Raw genomic sequence first — 19,587 nt, forward strand, 5'->3', positions numbered from 1 at the left:
AAATGTAAATAAACACTATAAAGAGTTTATATAATGTGCGATTACATACCTATTTGAAGGTTTGTGTCGAATTTGAATCTGGTTTTTAGTGCGGTGCTAAAGTGATCTTCAGAAGTAAACAGTTTTTTTTTGTTGAGTCGTGATCGCTTGCAGTGACGACGCAAAAAATGACTAGGTATCCCGTCACTGTCCATTTCTTGTTTTTAAACGATGAGAGAAGTGCTACACCTGGTGGGGAGAGATTGTACGAATGCTGTACGTTACGGCATGACACGTCACGATGTAACGGAGGGTCCGTTTTTTCAACTTTTCTCCAATACTATAGTTATTACCATGTCGATCAACGCTTGAATAGAAACGTAGTTCACACCCCAGATTTTGAAGTCGCTACAGTCCCATTTGTTTTCTTTGCAGCCTCGTTTGAATGTCGCGGTTGCGCACATTTGTACGGAATAGGGTGAGTTTACGTTAGTAGTTAACATGTCACACAGATTGTCGGGGTCCAGTAAGCAACTAACACGTTATAACTTGAGGAACGGCAAGGAGTCGTATAATGTTACCAGTTAATATTATAGCGAATTGGTTTGGTTACTAACGTTAGCTATTTTCACACCATGAAGCTAGCAAGATACTTAATGTTAACAATACTTGTTCCACCACATTTTCTCCCTCACCTCCAACTTTCCAAATACCAATTGTTTTTCGGTTACAACCTCTCCGTTACAGTTCAGGGAACGCGCAAACTGCTTTTCCACTCTCCCGCTGTCTTTCCAGGGCGCGCGCTGATGCTGTAACTAGCCAATACTTCAGTCGCGTGCTGCATTCTGTAATGTGAATGATTGGCTGAGCCTTGGATACAGCCAGTATTGCTCCAAAAGCGCATCACTAGTTCGCTTACAGCCCGTAGCGATCCAAAGCCCCCCCTCCGCCCAAACTTTTCTCATCGGATCTACACGAATCACGTAGGTCACCTATTTTGGATTCAAAACGGCGAATTTCGCCAAAAGGTGAGTAGTTTGCATCCCTGGGCTACATACCATTTTATGGGTGTAACATGTTAAAAGGTGGAACATTTATGCAGTTTCATAATACTAAATAAAGCAATAAGTGGATGGAATTTAACTGTAGAATGCACATTTCACCCATTTTGGAAATCTTTCAACAAAAAACACTACTCTTGATTGCCACATTATCTGAATAACAATTCAAGTGTATTTTGTTTTGTTAGCCAGCAAGTGCACAGTGTGTCTACTAATAGGTTGTAAATAGAATATTTTCCAGAGCTTCATAATTGTAATTCTGAAAAATGTATTCAGTTGTAATTTCACAGTAAGTGTAAGGTAAATTGCCATATTATCTCCAAATATCAACTTTTTACTGAACATTATATAATTATTCAGACTAAAGTCTTATTTTGGTGTCAAATTCTTAAACTTTAAGGGCAATTCCACCAGTATTCAAACTCCAACACCAAACCAGTGTCCACATATGTAAAAACAGCACATTTCTATGATCTGTGGTTAAAAAGACATTGTCTTAAAAAAGAAAATGGGGTAAGATAAATGTTGAAAAGAACTGGGAAATCTGGGGGGGGATCGTTTTGAACGGTCAGCAAACTCAGAATTCCAAGTCAGAAACTCTGGCATCTTTCTAGAGTTCAGTCTTTCCGACCTGGAGATCACAGACGTCATGTGTCTTAAACACCTTAAAAGTAAAAAGTTATTTTCAAAACCTGCAATGAGTTTCTAGCCCAAGGGAGGGTATTTTCTTGCTCCCCACTTCACCACAAATCTCATAGTTGGAAAATCAGTTTTTAAAATGGCTTAACTTTTGATTTCATCAGGTAGAACTTAGCATTTATTTCTACAAAACATAGAAATGTGCCATTTTCACATTGACACTTGTCCTGGATAATGAAAATGAAATTGAAAAGTGGTGGAGCTGCCCTTTAAGTAGCCCATGACAAATTGTTACTCGATATTTTCTTCAAATTAAGCACTCACCAAATTGTAACTGGCTATGAAAACAAATGCAAATAGCCCAACTGGGTAATTATCACAAATTACATTTGACCCCAAAATTGATCAAGTGTAATTTCACAAAATTCTCATTGATCACTGAGATTAAGATCTGTACTTATCCATTTCCTTTTTTTTTTTTTTTTAAAATCAGATTATGCATTTGACAATTTCCACAACAGTTTGTCCAATAAAAGTAAACAAATCAATTTCCGATAGAACATCGTTTCCCTTATGAAAAGGCCAGAATTAAACTGAAAATACAAATATCGAAATTTAAATTACACAATAGAATTCACATCACTCTTTCCTAATTGGAGCTTTTCTTGCCGTTTCAGTAATGAGAAGGCCAAGTTGGTTAAAGGGGTTGTTTGAGAATAAGAACCTCATTCTGAAGGCGTATAAGCGAATATGTTTACTTGTGCACATCTAAGGACTACTCCTCTTGATCATGCATCATATGTGAATAACCACTTAAACTGATTGGAGTTCTTACAGGAACTTTAAAAAGTGAGATGCACGTTGACAGACACTACATAATATTATCATTTAATGTATACTTAAACTAGTATATCGTTTTGTTATTTATGGACAAACTACAGCAGTTTTATTCAAATAAATTACGTTTTTGTAAAGTAAAATTGTATTAAATAACTGATAATTTAATCCGAAAAAGGTAATGAAAACTGAAAATGTACAAAATTCAGGCGAGAACGTACAATTTAAAATAAGACACTTTGCCAAAAATGTTGACCGTAGTCCTCATAATGATAGTTGATTTTTGCAAACGCATCATGGTTTTGTAACTCAATTTGCGACAGACATGTTTTAAAAAAAAAAAAACTGGTTTCATGTGAATTACCCAACTGATGTAGAGTAAAACATTTCAATCCCAATTTAGGCAAATATGGAAAAGGAAACAAAAGTACAAACAACCAATTCTTTAGCCAAAACAATTGTATTAAAAGAGATTGGTTGAAGAGTTCAGTTACTGCAACAAAGTAGACTATCACATTGAATGAGTAATCCCATCTGGTGTCCAGGCATCATGAGCACTTTTGGATCAATCTTTCTTGGATGCAGTATCAAGGCTGGAGTCGCTGAAATCAACATGTCCAACCCCTCCTCTCTTACATTTTTACCGGGGCATCAGAAGTACAACTAATGCTGCTTCCTCCTGAAAGAGCACCCTGATGGAAAGAGAAAATGACAGTCAGGCCACAAAGAATCTGAGGAGAGAGTTGCGGAGAGCAGTGTGAAACCAAATTAACATTTATAGCACCTAGTGCTAAACTGTCAGATTGAATGGCACTAAAGCTTTCACTGCCAAAACAATAATTTCAAATCTTCTAAGTCTATAGTAATGTTACGCAATGTTCGAATGGAATGGTCCAACATGATTGTGTTCAGGTGCTGGGCCTCCCGAGTGGCGCAGCAGCCTAAGGCACTGCATCGCAGTGCTTGAGGAGTCACTACAGACCCGGGTTCGATCCCAGGCTGTGTCACAGCCGGCCGTGAACGGAGACCCTCGAGGCGGCGCACAATTGGCCCAGCATCATCCGGGTTAGGGGAGGGTTGGTGCAGTTGGCTTCTGGGTTAACCTGTTAGGGCTAGGGGGCAGTATTGACACGGCTGGATAAAAAACGTACCCGATTTAATCTGGTTACTACTCCTGCCCAGTAACTAGAATATGCATATCATTATTGGCTTTGGATAGAAAACACCCTAAAGTTTCTAAAACTGTTTGAATGGTGTCTGTGAGTATAACAAAACTTCTATGGCAGGCCAAAACCTGAGAAGATTTCAAGCAGGAAGATGCCTGTCTGAGAAGTAGTGTTTCATCTTGGCTCTTTTTATTGAAGACTCAGGATCTGTGCAATAACGTGACACTTCCTATGTCTTCCATAGGGTCTCAGAGCCCGGGAAAAAGTTGAACGATATCGAGGCAGGCTCTGGCCTGAAACACTACCGCTTTTGGCAAGTGGCCACTCAGAGTACTATGGGCTTAGGCGCGTGCCCGCTTCGACCGAATGCTTTCTTTTCCTTTGTCTGTTTATCTAAACGCAGATTCCCGGTCGGAATATTATCGCTTTTTTATGAGAAAAATGGCATAAAAATTGATTTTAAACAGCGGTTGACATGCTTCGAAGTACGGTAATGGAATATTTAGAATTCTTTTGTCACGAATTGCGCCATGCTCGTCACCCTTATTTAGCCTTTAGGATAGTGTCTAGAACGCACGAACAAAACGCCGCTGTTTGGATATAACGATGGATTATTTTGGACCAAACCAACATTTGTTATTGAAGTAGAAGTCCTGGGAGTGCATTCTGACGAAGACAACAAAGGTAATAACATTTTTCTTATAGTAAATCTGACTTTGATGAGTGCTAAACCTGCTGGGTGTCTAAATAGCTAGCCCTGTGATGCCGGGCTATCTACTGAGAATTTAGCAAAATGTGCTTTCACCGAAAAGCTATTTTAAAATCGGACATATCGAGTGCATAGAAGAGTTCTGTATCTATAATTCTTAAAATAATTGTTATGCTTTTTGTGAACGTTTATCGTGAGTAATTTAGTAAATTCACCGGCAGTGTTCGGTGGGAATGCTAGTCACATGCTAATGTAAAAAGCTGGGTTTTGATATAAATATGAACTTGATTGAACAAAACATGCATGTATTGTATAACATAATGTCCTAGGGTTGTCATCTGATGAAGATCATCAAAGGTTAGTGCTACATTTAGCTGTGGTTTGGGTTTATGTGACATTATATGCTAGCTTGAAAAATGGGTGTCTGATTATTTCTGGCTGGGTACTCTGCTGACATAATCTAATGTTTTGCTTTCGTTGTAAAGCCTTTTTGAAATCGGACAGTGTGGTTAGATTAACGAGAGTCTTATCTTTAAAATGGTGTAAAATAGTCATATTTTTGAAAAATTGAAGTAATAGCATATCTAAGGATTTGAATAACGCGCCACAGGATTCAACTGGCTGTTGAGTAGGCAAGCGTCCCACCTAGCCCATAGAGGTTAAGCGAGCAGTGTGTCAAGAAGCAATGCGGCTTGGCAGGGTCGTGTTTCAGAGGACGCATGGCTCTCGACCTTCGCCTCTCCCGAGTCCGTGAAGTTACAGGGATGGGACAAAACTGTAACTACCAATTGGATATGACGAAATAAAAGGGGGTATAAAGTAGGAAAATTATAATATCTAATATACATTTTTTTAAATGATCGTGTTAGTGCTTTTGAAGTCAAATTCTTCAACCAATACGATTCAAGCTAGCTTGATAAGATAAGCTAGCTAACGTTGCTAATAATACAGTTAGCTAGCTTGCTTAACATTGACAATGTTCAAACTAGCTACATTATCCACATTAATAAGTTTGTCAAAAACTACTTTGTCGTCATCTTTTGGTTGCAAGGGTGCGAGGTCAGTGGTGAAACATCACAACTCAGGTAACATTTTCTGTTTCCCACTTGTAATTACGACTTGGAGGACTGCTCAAGTGAAACTTTCTAGTCGGAACCCGGGAACTTCCAATAACTGATTGCACATGAAGGCCCTTAACTACATAAATACATATTGACATTGCTGCTGTACCTAAAACTGCTGGAGACACCCCTCCACCCCCCAAAGACATTCAATTATTTAAGAGACTGTCCTCTCCAACTTGAGTTGGAAAACACAAGGGGGCACACACTAGTGATGTGCGGGTTTACCCAACCTGCAGTTATATATGGGGGGGCGGGCGGGTTCAGGGTCATGAAATATTGTGTGGATGAAAGGCAGATAGGTGGCGGGCAGGTTGAATAAAGTGAAAACAATGCAGTAAAATCCATACATGTATAATTGTAAGATTAATATCTATAGGCTACCTTGAGGGTTTTTTCCAATATTTTTTATCTGGCATTAGTGCATAAGCCTAAGCTTTAGGGCCTAATTTTACATGCTCCAACTTGCCAAATGCTTTTCGAAACATGGGAATAAAGTTCAAAATCGATCCCCCGAAGCAAAAAAAGGACAAAAGGGAACCAACTGTACAACACATTTTCTATATTGCGGTTTAGGGTTGGGTGCAGGCTTTAGATTTCCTAACAGATCTGGCGGTTACAGACGGGTTATTAGCAATTGCTAGTGGGTGCAGGTGAACCCACCAGCAATTCACACAAAATGCTGAGACTACTGACCCTCTGTGAGACGTGCTTTGCCTCCAGTGGGCTGACACAGAACTGTGGAGCAACCCACACACAGCACAACTGTCTGGGCGTGGCTGAACACCGTTGTGATCTTGTAACATCCTGAGGGAAACAAAAATACAATCATTAAGACACCAGGGCTCTAGACTAGGGCTGTGGTGGTCACAATCAGCCGGTGATTGTCAAGCAAATAACTATCATCTCATGGTAATTGACAGTTAATTAACAAACACATTTAGAATCTCCTGGCTTCCGCACACAGCCTACAAGCCACTGATGCAGACCTTTTGAACATCTACATTTTAAGAAGTCTAATAAATCCTTGTAATATTGCCTACACCGTCACAAATCCATTATTTTAGATAGACAACATTTACATGTTTTTTTAGACCTATTTCAAAGGTAGTCTATTTCAAAAGAACAGAACAGCATACTTTGAGTTGTCCTTATGTTAGGTCCAAATCTGGCTATTCCATATGGCTGTGGGCTACACTATTTGTTTAGAATTCCATGGCATTATTTTATATTATGAAGAATACAATTGAACAAAGCCGAATAAAATAGAAAGGATATTTTCTCTATTCGAGGGAGTGCGTACATGAGGCTATTCTGTGTTGAGCAGTTAAAGAAATAGGTACTCCTACAGTGCATTCGGAAAGTATTCAGACCCCTTAACCTTATAATTAAAAGAAGTTAAAGCCTTATTCTAAAATGGATTTAAAAAATATATTTTTCCTCAATCTACACATAATATCCCATAATGACAAAGCAAAAATAGGCGTAGACATTTTTACAAATGTATTAAATAAAAATACCTTATTACAAAAGTATTCAGACCCTTTGCTATGAGATTCGAAAGGTGCATCCCATTTCCATTGATCATCCTTGAAGTGTTTCTACAACTTGGAGTCCACCTGTGGTAAATTCAATTGATTGGACATGATTTGGAAAGGCACACCTGTCTATATAAGGTCCCACAGTTGACAGTGCATGTCAGAGCAAAAACCAAGCTATGAGGACGAAGGAATTGTCCGTAGAACTCCAAGACAGGATTGTGTTGAGGTACAGATCTGCGGAAGGGTACCAAAAATGTTCTGCCGCATTTAAGATCCAACACAGTGATCTCCATCATTCTAAAAATGGAAGAAGTTGGGAACAACAAAGACTTCCTAGAGCTGGCCACTAGGCCAAACTGAGCAATTCGGGGAAGGCCTTGGCACTCCTTAGTAAAAAGGCACAACAGCCCACTTGGAGTTTGCCAAGAGGCACCTAAAGGACCCTGACCATGAGAATAAAATTCTCTGGTCTGATGAAACCAAGATTGAACTCTTTGGCCTGAATGCCAAGCTTCACGTCTGGAGGAAACCTGGCACCATCCCTAAGGTGAAGCATGGTGGTGACAGCATCATGCTGTGGGGATGTTTTTCAGCTGCAGGGACTGGGACACTAGTCAGGATTGAGGGAAAGATAAATGGCGCAAAGTAGAGAGAGATCCTTGATGAAATCCTGCTCCAGAGCACTCAGGAACTCACTGGGGCAAAGGTTCACTTTTCAACAGGACAACAACCCTAACTACACAACGCAGGAGTAGCCCAGCCTTGAACCCAATCGAACATCTCGGGAGAAAACTGAAAATAGCGGTGCAGCGACGCTCCCCATCCAACTTTACAGAGCTTGAGAGGATCTGCAGAGAAGAATGGGAGAAACTCCCCAAAGACATGTGTGCCAAGCTTGTAGTGACATACCCAAGAAGACTCAAGGCTGTAATGGCTGCCAAGGTGCTTCAACAATGTAAAGGGTCTGAATACATACACTACCTTTCAAAAGTTTGGGGTCACTTAGAAATGTCCTTGTTTTTGAAAGAAAAGCACATTTTTGTCCATTAAAATATCAAATTGATCAGTGTAGATGTTAATGTTGTAAATGACTATTGTAGCTGATTTTTAATGGAATATCTACATAGACGTACAGAGGCCCATTATCAGCAACCATCACTCCTGTGTTCCAATGGCACGTTGTGTTAGCGAATCCAAGTTTATCATTTTAAAAAGGCTAATTGATCATTAGACAATCCTTTTGCAATTATGTTAGCACAGCTGAAAACTGTTGTACTGCTTAAAGAAGCAATAAAACTGGCCTTCTTTAGACTAGTTGAGTATCTGGAGCATTAGCATGTGGGTTTGAGTACAGGCTCAAAATGGCCAGAAACAAAGAACTTTCTTCTGAAACTTGTCAGGCTATTCTTGTTCTGAGAAATGAAGGCTATTCCATGCGAGAAACTGAAGATCTTGTACAACACTGTACTACTCCCTTAACAGAACAGCGCAAACAGGCTCTAACCACAATAGAAAGAGTGGGAGGCCCCAGTGCACAACTGAGCAAGAGTACATTAGTGTGTCTAGTTTGAAAAACAGACACCTCACAAGTCCTCAACTGGCAGCTTCATTAAATAGTGCCCGCAAAACACCAGTCTCAACACCAACAGTGAAGAAGCGACTCCGGGATGCTGGCCTTCTAGGCAGAGTTGCAAAGAAAAAGCCATATCTCAGACTGGCTAATAAAAGGAAAAGATTAAGATGGGCAAAAGAACACAGACACTGGACAGAGGAACTCTGCCTAGTAGGCCAGAATCCCAGAGTCGCCTCTTCAGACTTTTGCATCTCATATGTTTATACTGTATTCTATGCTGCTCCAACATCATCCAAATATTTATATATTCTTAATTCCATTCCTTTAGATATGTGTATTGTTGTGAAATTGTTAGATATTACTGCACTGTTGGAGCTAAAAACACAAGCATTTCGCTACACCCGCAATAACATCTGCTAAACATGTATATGTAACCAATCAAATTTGATCATCATGAGGCCTACTTTGCAGTCAATATTTAATTGGGAAGGTTTTTTGGGAAAGCCTTACAAAATGTTCATTCAAACAGCGCATGACGACAATTGTGCATTGCCTAGATTAAACCAAGACTACCGACCAAACTGTTTTGAATACTTGGTCTGCATACCCATTGTTAATTGAATAAATCTTGATAATATATATATATATTTTTTTTAAAGCTAACTGTGAACCATAAACTAAAGAGATCACATACAGTACATGATTCAAACGCATAAATGCAATGAAGGAAACAAAGGGGACCTACCTGGGCACTTAACATCCATGAAGTAGGAGTTTGGGCTCTGGACAAGACGCTTCTTCTTGTGGCTCCTCTTCTCCTCATCAGGGGATGGGTGTAACAAGTCTTTTGCGAGCTGCAGGATAGAGTGGACAAGCAAGACTGCTTAGAAAATTACATTTAGTTTGAGTAGATAGGACACCTGCTTACAAGTGACAAAACGGCAGTACATTTAACATTTGTCAATTAACTGACACCCTAATCCAGAGCAAACTATGAATGATATCGACATGCAGTCAGATAGGTACACAACACATGCGATAGAGTGTTTCGCTCACAGCCAGATGAGTTGAACAGTTCCTGCGAGTGATACTTCCCAGGAATTGCAATGAATTTGCAATCTAAAACCTCTCATACTGCCTAGATTTCTTGTTTACTGGATTAGATATCGTCAACGTTGACCAATGGTCTTCCCTTTCCTTATTCGAGGAAATAAAATACATGTCAGCTGTTATTTCAGCTGTACCTGCACTACACTTTCTACGAAATCATTCAATATAGTGGATGCAATTGCACGTATATTCAAACATATGGTAGCTAGTGTTACATTCTCAGGTTACTCATCTCCATGTTTGCGATATTTACGCCGCCATCTTGTATCACACTGCGCTACTAATCAGCGCGTATATGAAAGATTATGATAATACCTCGACACTGACTGGAACGACAGAGCTCAAACACACAACAGTCAAAACACGAATTAATTATGCATTGACTGACTCCAAGATTGTCATCCAAAGCCCTATGTTAACGGTAAAAGTGTGATTATGTCAGGCTCCGGTACTCACTGGCATGTTTGCGAAGAAATAGCCGTTGCCTGAAAGAAGGCATGTTCGGAAACAAGGGGTTTCTAATGACGTTACTTTTGTGCACGGGCAGGAAGTGAGTGAATTGAATGAGGTTGGTGGACATATTTGTAAGGTCAAAATTAATTTATTGATAGATTTGACAAGTTTTCAATTAAGGTAGATATTAAGCCACCAGATGCATTTTATTGATCAGACCTCTCTCGAAATGTCATATCCCCAGCCCCAGAGATGACAGAATACGTCACAATCCATAGGCCTACCCTACATTACATTGTGAGTGATTACACTCGTCACAATGAGTGATTGTGACACTGATTGTTCTGTTTACATCCCTAAATATGAACATAGATTTGCTATTTTACTACTAAATCATTACATTTACATTTAAGTCATTTAGCAGACGCTCTTATCCAGAGCGACTAACAAAATGGTGCATTCACCTTATGATATCCAGTGGAACACTTTACAATAGTGCATCTAAATCTTTTAAGGGGGGGGGTTAGAAGGATTACTTTATCCTATCCTAGGTATTCCTTAAAGAGGTGGGGTTTCAGGTGTCTCCGGAAGGTGGTGATTGACTCCGCTGTCCTGGCGTCGTGAGGGAGCTTGTTCCACCATTGGGGTGCCAGAGCAGCGAACAGTTTTAAATCAATGTTCCTTACTGTAAAACATATTACAGCATCCCTGCTGTAAATGTACAGGGATGCTGTAATGTTTTACAGTAAGGAAAATAGTACTGTAAATTATATTACAGCATCTCAGCTGTAAAGAAAAATATCAGTATTAAGCTGGCAACTCTGGTGCCAGTAGAATGCTGTACATTTACAGGGGAAAGTTTTACAGTGTAGGATTGAAGTCTGCGTCTACTGAAGCTAGACAGGCTAGGGTTAGGGAGAGCATCCAGGAGAGAAAAGTCAGCGCAGTATCAGGTGTACCTAATGGGACTCCGTAACAATCCTGGGTTCTGATTTGTTAGCTCTTCTCACCCCTAGGATAAGCATAAAAAAATAAAGAATAGAATGAGAGAGAGAGAGAGAGAGCACCAGGACTGTTACTCTGTAGGTTAAAAGACAAGTGACAAGGGGACCTTATTAGCTAACTATTAAAACATTGCTATAGCCTAATACCAGAGATTATTTTATAAGATTGAACTTTTTCCTTTCTTTCTGTGGCGCCAAATGTTTGCATATTGCTGGTAAAGTGAACAGGTTTAGCTAATACATTATGGAACAATGTTGTTTAAATTAAACAAATGGTTAGCAGGGAGAGGCTATAAGGACACACCGGGCCTGCAAAACAATGACTTATGTCTCAGCTGAGGGCAGAGTGAACCCGAATCACACAGGGTTGTGTGACAGCTAGGAGGACACTCACTGTGTCCCGGTGTTGTTTCAGTTCATGCTCTCCCCATTGAGTAGTAGACTATATCACGGTGACATCTAGATCGCTACCAATATTAGTTATTTCTTATGTAGGCTGCTATCCTACTTGAAATATAATCCTTGTGAGGGGAAAAAAATGGCCACGTTACTAGCTACCGCTGGCGACACGAAGTGTCATAGGCTACAGCTGCCCAGTGCCCACTGCACCTTAGGTCAGCATAAATATTTTTTCCAATAATTGTTCTTCATGGAAAATGCATTTGTAATTTGTACTTGCAACAATCCATTGAATTAATATTAAGATGTTATTTATTAGGCATCAGGAGAGCACAGCGCATGGAAGAAAGCAGTGAGATATGCAACATAGCGTTATGTTTCTGCAAAATGTTCACTGCTAGAGTGCGAGGCCAAGAGTGCGGGGCACTTCATATTGGTTGCGCAGGGATCAAATCCTTCCCCCCAGGTCTTCAGGGCTGAGCCCCGGATATTCGGAATGTCTAGTGACGTCCTTGCTTCCAACTCTACCCAAAGCTGCTTGGGGGTAAGGAGGCTAATCCCCAGCATGCGCTCCTGTCAGAGCGGAGACTTCAGCTGGCCCGTCGCTATTTATGGTGCTTTCAAGACCACTGGGAACTTGGAAAAAGCTATGTCAAATCATAACGTCATTGATCTTCAGGTCAGAAAGTCAGAGCTCTAGAAAGATGCCATTTTGACAAAGCAAATTTGAGGAAAAAGCTCCCGAAATTCTATCAACATATTGATTGTTGTACTCGTACTGCTAAAACTCTCAACCATTGTTATACTACCTTCCAGAATGCATATAAGGCCCTCCATTTGACCATGATTCCATCTTTCTCCTCCCCTCCTATAGGCAGATACTCAAACAGGAGGTACCCGTGGTGAGGACTATTCAACACTGGTCTGACCAATCGGAATCCACGCTTCAATTGTTTTGATCACGCAGACTGGGATATGTTCAGAGAAGCTTCAGAAAATAATATCGACACATACCGATACGGTGAATGAGTTTATCAGGAAGTGCATAGGAGATGTTGTACCCACTGTGACTATTAAAACCTACCCCAACCAGAAACCATGTATAGATGGGAGCATTCGTGCAAAACTGAAAGTGCGAAACACTGCATTTAACCAGGACAAGAAGACTGGGAATATGGAAGAATACAAACAGTGTAGTTATTCCCTCCACAAAGCAATCAAGCAGGCTAAACGTCGGTATAGGGACAAAGTTGAATCCCAGTTCAACGGCTCAGACACGAGACGTATGTGGCAGGGTCTACAGACAAGCACGGATTTTAAAAGGAAAACCAGCCACATCGCGGACACCGATGTCTTGCTTCCGGACAGGCTGAACACCTTCTTCGCTCGCTTTGAGGATAATACAGTGCCACCAACGAGGCCCGCTATCAAGGACTGTGGGCTCTCCTTCCTTCTTAAATGTGAGTAAGACATTTAAGCGTGTTAACCCTCGCAAGGCTGCCGGCCCAGATGGCATCCCTAGCCATGTCCTCAAAGCATTCGCAGGCCAGCTGGCTGATGTGTTTACAGATATATTCTGTAAACATCTCTCCCAATCCCAGTCTGTTGTCCCCACATGCTTCAAGATGGCCACCAAGATGGCCACTAAGAAAACAAAGGTAATTGAACTAAATGACTATTGCCCATAGCACTCAACTCTGTCATCATGAAGTGCTTTGAGAGACTAGTCAAGGATCATATCACCTCCACCTTACCTGCCACCCTAGACCCACTTCAATTTGTTTACTGCCCCAATAGATCCACAGATGCAATCGCCGCCACACTGCCCTGTCCCATATGGACAAGAGGCATACTTCTGTAAGAATGCTGTTCATTGACTATATCTCAGCATTCAACACCATAGTACCCTCCAAGCTCATCATCAAGCTCGAGGCCCTGGGTCTGAACCCCGCCCTGTGCAACTGGGTCCTGGACTTCCTGATGGGTCGCTCCCAGGTGGTGAAGGTAGGAAACAACACCTCTTCGCTGATCCTCAACAATGGGGCCCCACAAGGGTGAATCAAGCCACGTACAAGGTTGTCCTGGAAGAAAACTTGCTTCCTTCTGCTCTGCCAATGTTCCCCAACTCTGAGGATTGGTTTTCCCAGCAGGACAATGCTCCATGCCACACAGCCAGGTCAATCAAGGTGTGGATGGAGGACCACCAGATCAAGACCCTGTCATGGCCAGCCCAATCTCCAGACCTGAACCCCATTGAAAACCTCTGGAATGTGATCAAGAGGAAGATGGATGGTCACAAGCCGATACCAAGAGCATACCAAGACGCATGAAAGTTGTGATTGAAGATGTGGGTTATTCCACCAAATATTGATTTCTGAACTCTTCATAAGTTAAAACATTAGTATTGCGTTGTTTAAAAATGAATATTAACTTATTTTCTTTGCATTATTTGAGGTCTGACAACACTGCATATTTTTTGTTATTTTGACCAGCTGTCATTTTCTGCAAATTAATGCTCTAAATGACAATATTTTTTAGTTAGAATTTGGGAGAAATGTCAGTAGTTTATAGAATAAAACTCATTTTACCTGTGACGAGCTTGTGTTTAGATGAAGGATGAAGGAGTCAAGCGCATGAGAGCAGAGATGTCTGAGATGCGTTATTTAACCTGTTTGGGATAGGGGGCAGTATTTTCACGGCCGGATAAAAAACGTACCCGATTTAATCTGGTTACTACTCCTGCCCAGAAACTAGAATATGCATAAAATAGTAGATTTGGATAAAAAAACACTCTAAGGTTTCTAAAACTGTTTGAATGGTGTCTGTGACTATAACAGCACTCATATGGCAGGCCAAAACCTGAGAAGATTCCATACAGGAAGTGCCCGGTCTGACAATTTGTTGTCCTTCTGTAGCATCTCTATCGAAAATACAGCATCTGTGCTGTAACGTGACATTTTCTAAGGCTTCCATTGGCTCTCAGAAGGCGTCAGAAAGTGGAATGGGGTGTCTGCTGTCTCTGGGCGAAGAACAGCAGGAGAATTTGTTAGTGGTCAGCCTGGGAACAGTGAGACTGAGAGGCGTGTTCACGAGAATTCTCCATTTTCTTCTTTCAGACTTTGAATGAATACAACGTTGCCCGGTTGGAATATTATCGCTATTTTACGAGAAAAATAGCATAAAAATTGATTTTAAACAGCGTTTGACATGCTTCTAAGTACGGTAATGGAATATTTTGACATTTTTTGTCACGAAATGTGCTCGCGCGTCACCCTTCAGTTGGTGACCTGAACGCACGAACAAAACGGAGCTATTTGAATATAACTATGGATTATTTGGAACCAAAACAGCATTTGTTGTTGAAGTAGAAGTCCTGGGAGTGCATTCTGACGAAGAACAGCAAAGGTAATCCATTTTTTCTAATAGTAATTCTGAGTTTAGGTTGTCCCAAACTTGGTGGGTGTCAAAATAGCTAGCCGTGATGGCCGGGCTATGTACTCAGAATATTGCAAAATGTGCTTTCGCCGAAAAGCTATTTTAAAATCGGACACTGCGATTGCATAAAGGAGTTCTGTATCTATAATTCTTAAAATAATTGTTATGTATTTTGTGAACGTTTATCATGAGTAATTTAGTAAATTCACCGGAAGTTTGCGGTGGGTATGCTAGTTCTGAACATCACATGCTAATGTAAAAAGCTGGTTTTTGATATAAATATGAACTTGATTGAACAAAACATGCATGTATTGTATAACATAATGTCCTAGGAGTGTCATCTGATGAAGATCATCAAAGGTTAGTGCTGCATTTAGCTGTGGTTTTGGTTTTTGTGACATATATGCTTGCTTTGAAAATGGCTGTGTGATTATTTTTGGCAGGGTACTCTCCTGAAATAATCTAATGTTTTGCTTTCGCTGTAAAGCCTTTTTGAAATCGGACAATGTGGTTAGATTAACGAGAGTCTTGTCTTTAAAATGGTGTAAAATAGTCATATGTTTGAGAAATTGAAGTTATAGCATTTTTTAGGTATTTGTATTTCGCTCCACGCTCTACCATTGGATATTGGTGAGGCGTTCCGCTAGCGGAACGTCTGTCCTTAAGAAGTTTAATAGGCAAGTCCACAAACATACAGGTCAGGTACAATACCAAAATAAACGCCCTTGACAACAGTGAAACCAGTGCTCACGGAAGGAGGGGGAAAAAAACTACGCTCCTAAACGTATACACACTTGGTATAATACGTGAATACAAACTAAGGCACAACCTTAGCGCGCAACATCACATGAATAATCCCACACAAACCTAGGCACGCAACAGGGGTAATTATGCACACAGAAATTAAGGCAAATGAAACCAGGTGTGAAAGAACCACAGACAAAACAAACGGAAAAGGAAAAAAGGATCGGTGATGGCTAGTAGGCCGGCGACGCCGACCGCCGAGCGCTGCCCGAACGGGGAGAGGAACCACCTTCGGTGGAAGTCGTGACATTACCCAAACACACCTATAAATAGTAAAACCAGAGAAACTGATCATTTTGCAGTGGTCGTAATTTTTACCAGAGCTGTATATACTGTATTGTATTCTATACTACACCACTGACTGTTAAACAGCATCTCCAGCACATCAGAGGCTGCTGCCTATAGACATAGATTAGGAACACTGGCCACTTCAAGGAAATGAAACACTAGCCACTTTAATTAATGTCTCTGTATCTTGCATTACTCATCTCATATGTATAAACTGTATTCTATACTATGCCACTGTATCTTAGTCCAATGCCACTCTGACATAATGTATATATATTCTTAATCCATTCCTTACTTAGATTTACATGAATTTTGGGTATATGTTGTGAAACTGTTGGATATTACTTGTTAGATATTATTGCACTGTTGGAGCTAGAAGCACAAGCATTTCGCTACACCCACAATAACATCTGCTAAACACATGTATGTGACCAATAAATTTGATTTGATTTTTGATTTGATGATTATTCAGAGATATTGACCTCACAGTGAACCAGATTCGAGTAACTTACATTTCAAGATGTGGACTCAAAAGCTTCACTGACAGATAACATTAAGCTAACTAACTAACGTGAGGGATTACCCAGTCTTGCTAGCAGTGCTGCTTCATTAGCAACCTAGCACATTTTGTGAGCAGGGTTTTGACAGTAAGTTACAGTTATTGTCAATTAGCTATTTGGACACTGAATCCAACTGCTGGACCTCTGTTCACCACCCGGGCAAAGTATCACTAACTAACCAATAACTGTCTAATCAAGTACTGTCCAAATATGCTAAAAATTACAAATAAAATAGCTAGCTAACTTAAGGCTTACATGATGTTAGCTACTTTTGGTAACGTCAACTCAACTAGCTAGCTAACATTACATTATCTGTTGAAAAAACAAAGCTGGATAGCTGTTAACATGAAGATGGTCCCGTGTGGCTCAGTTGGTAGAGCATGGTGTTTGCAACGCCAGGGTTGTGGGTTCGATTCCCACGGGGGACCAGTACCGGGAAAAAAATGTATGAAATGTATGCATTTACTACTGTAAGTCGTTCTGGATAAGAGCGTCTGCTAAATGACAAAAAAAAAAAAAACTGTAAGATGGACATGCGGAATTGAAGATGCAGCTCAGCAAACACAGAGATGGTTGTTAAATTTGCATGAGTAAATTAATAGATTGTGTGTGTGTGTAAGCGATGTGAAATGGCTAGTTAGTTAGTTAGTTAGAGCGGTGGTGCATGCTAATAGCGTTTCAATCAGTGACGTCACTCGCTCTGAGACCTGAAGTGGTTGTTCCCCCTTGCGTTGCAAGGGCCGCGGCTTTTGTGGCGCGATGGGTAATGATGCTTCATGGGTGTCAGTTGTTGATGTGTGCAAGGGTCCCTGGTTCGAGCCCAGGTTGGGGCGAAGAGTGGGACGGAACCTACACTGTTACATTGGTGCCGTGACCCGGATCATTGGTTGCTGCGGAAAAGGAGGAAGTCAAAAGGGGGGTGAGTGTAACCGATGTGAAATGGCTAGTTAGTTAGCGGTGGTGCGCGCTAATAGCATTTCAATCAGTGACGTCACTCACACTGAGATCTGAAGTGGTTGTTCCCCTAACGTTGCAAGGGCCGCGGCTTTGGTGGCGTGATGGGTAACGATGCTTCGTGGGTGTCAGTTGTTGATGTGTGCAAGGGTCCCTGGTTCGAGCCCAGGTTGGGGCGAAGAGAGGGACGGAACCTACACTGTTACGTGTATGTGTGTGTTTACAATATACAATTATTTAGCATCTAGCTGCATAGACGGGTTGGCTGACAACGTCACATAAATGATGTGCGCACATAAGTCAGCCTGTTGTGATTCTGGATGGTCAGATTGCTAGCAAGAATGACACTGCTATGTGTGGGAATTTGGCTAAGTGGCTTATTTCAGCATGTTTCATCATGTTATTGATACCATGTCTTGTTTTAAGGTGTTTTGACTGATATCATGTCAATGCAAATATTGCTAAAATTCACTAGCTAGCTAACCAACAACTGTAACAATGTATTTGAAATCACAAGTGGTCATTGTGCAAATGTATTTGTTTTCAATAAACATTGGAGACGAAATATAGCTTTCATGTCAACAATCTAAGTGTGTGTGCGTGCGTGAGTATATTGCTTATATGTGTGTTTGTCTGTTCAGAATACTCCATATTGCTACAGCACTGATACTATGTAATCTCTGTCATAATATAGGAAATCCAGGAACGCAGAACATCAGACAGCAAGGAAGAGAGGGGAGCAGACAGGACAGAGCGAGAACACAGGAGAAGATAGAGAGAGGGGAGGCCCACACAAGACAAACATGGCATATTCCTCTCAAGCCAGAAGAAGTAGTCCTTGCTAAACATTACCTCTCAAAAAAAGTAAAGATGCCACTTCTGACATGTGCTGTGTATATAAATTGTTAAAGCCTGATATGTTCCTATCACTGAAAGCAATCATACAGGCCGCACTGACCATCCCAGTTAGCAGCTGTGAGAGATCTTTCAGTGCGTTAAGACGCCTACAAACCTGGTTTAGGAGCCCAATGACCCAAGATGGAATGCATCATGATAATGATATACATACTAACACGCTGGGGAAAGAGTGAAGTCATAGACAGGTTTGCACCTACAGTTTCATTTTGTTTAATTTCTAATCTTGATGGATAGACTAACATCCTAGTACTCTGTAATATAACTCACAAACATTGTGAATATTTAGTTGGAGAAAGGATTGCATGCTCGTATGTACATGTGTGTAAAATTGTGAAGTGTTGTTCCTACAGGGGTGTTGGAGGGTGTGTATTTGTTTTTGTGTAATAAATTAGGTAGAAATATTGTCCTGTAGCTAATTGACCTTGGAATATGTGATTTATTACCACAAATGCTATAAAATTGGTGCCTGCGTTTGTAAATATTATCTGCAAAAGTTGTCCCCTCCGCTCCCATTCTAAGTTATAATACAAGCCTATTGCTAATGTGAGTTCATGCAGTTTGTGACCGAAAAATTACATATTTACCTGATTTGCTTGATATTAATAGTTAACAATTATATACTTAACAAATAGTAAGACACTTCTGTTCTATTAAATGCTGTGTGTCTGTAAAGGGATGGTTTTCACTCTAGCTTCCTGCAGCTAATCTGGGTGTATGGTCACTAGAGATGGCTTGAGCTGACAAATGAGTTAAAGACTGCATTCCATAGACAAGATGTGGTGGGTGTAACCGGGATAGGGATAGCCTGGAGGAGTAGAACATAATCCTTAGTCTCAAAATCATCCTTGCATCTGGGAGACTAAGCCGAGTGGGGGTTAAAACAACACCCCCCTGTGTAGATAACGACAGGATGAACCCAGAGTGTCTTATGATGCCCCAATCTGCATGGGACGGGTGGAACCAGCCAAGGCTAAGCATTTTTAGATCTACTATATAAAGAACTCCGCATTTCTGTAAAGGTTAAGCTCTCGGCAAC

General features: G+C 40.7%; 1 protein-coding gene across 1 annotated transcript; it reads right to left on the reverse strand.

The window, feature by feature from the left end:
* Nucleotides 1–2,957: 2,957 nt before the first annotated feature.
* On the reverse strand, nucleotides 2,958–10,299 carry LOC106588181 (40S ribosomal protein S27). Its single transcript, XM_014176910.2, has 4 exons — nucleotides 10,193–10,299; nucleotides 9,372–9,480; nucleotides 6,209–6,319; nucleotides 2,958–3,208 (listed from the first exon to the last, which is right to left on the reverse strand). Exons 1-4 carry the CDS (start codon nucleotides 10,196–10,198, stop codon nucleotides 3,180–3,182), a joined length of 255 nt encoding a protein of 84 aa, XP_014032385.1. The 5' UTR covers nucleotides 10,199–10,299; the 3' UTR covers nucleotides 2,958–3,179.
* Between the last annotated feature and the right edge of the window lie 9,288 nt (nucleotides 10,300–19,587).

The sequence above is a fragment of the Salmo salar genome, chromosome ssa27 (genome assembly GCF_905237065.1).
Source record: "Salmo salar chromosome ssa27, Ssal_v3.1, whole genome shotgun sequence".
Taxonomy (NCBI): Eukaryota; Metazoa; Chordata; class Actinopteri; order Salmoniformes; family Salmonidae; genus Salmo; species Salmo salar.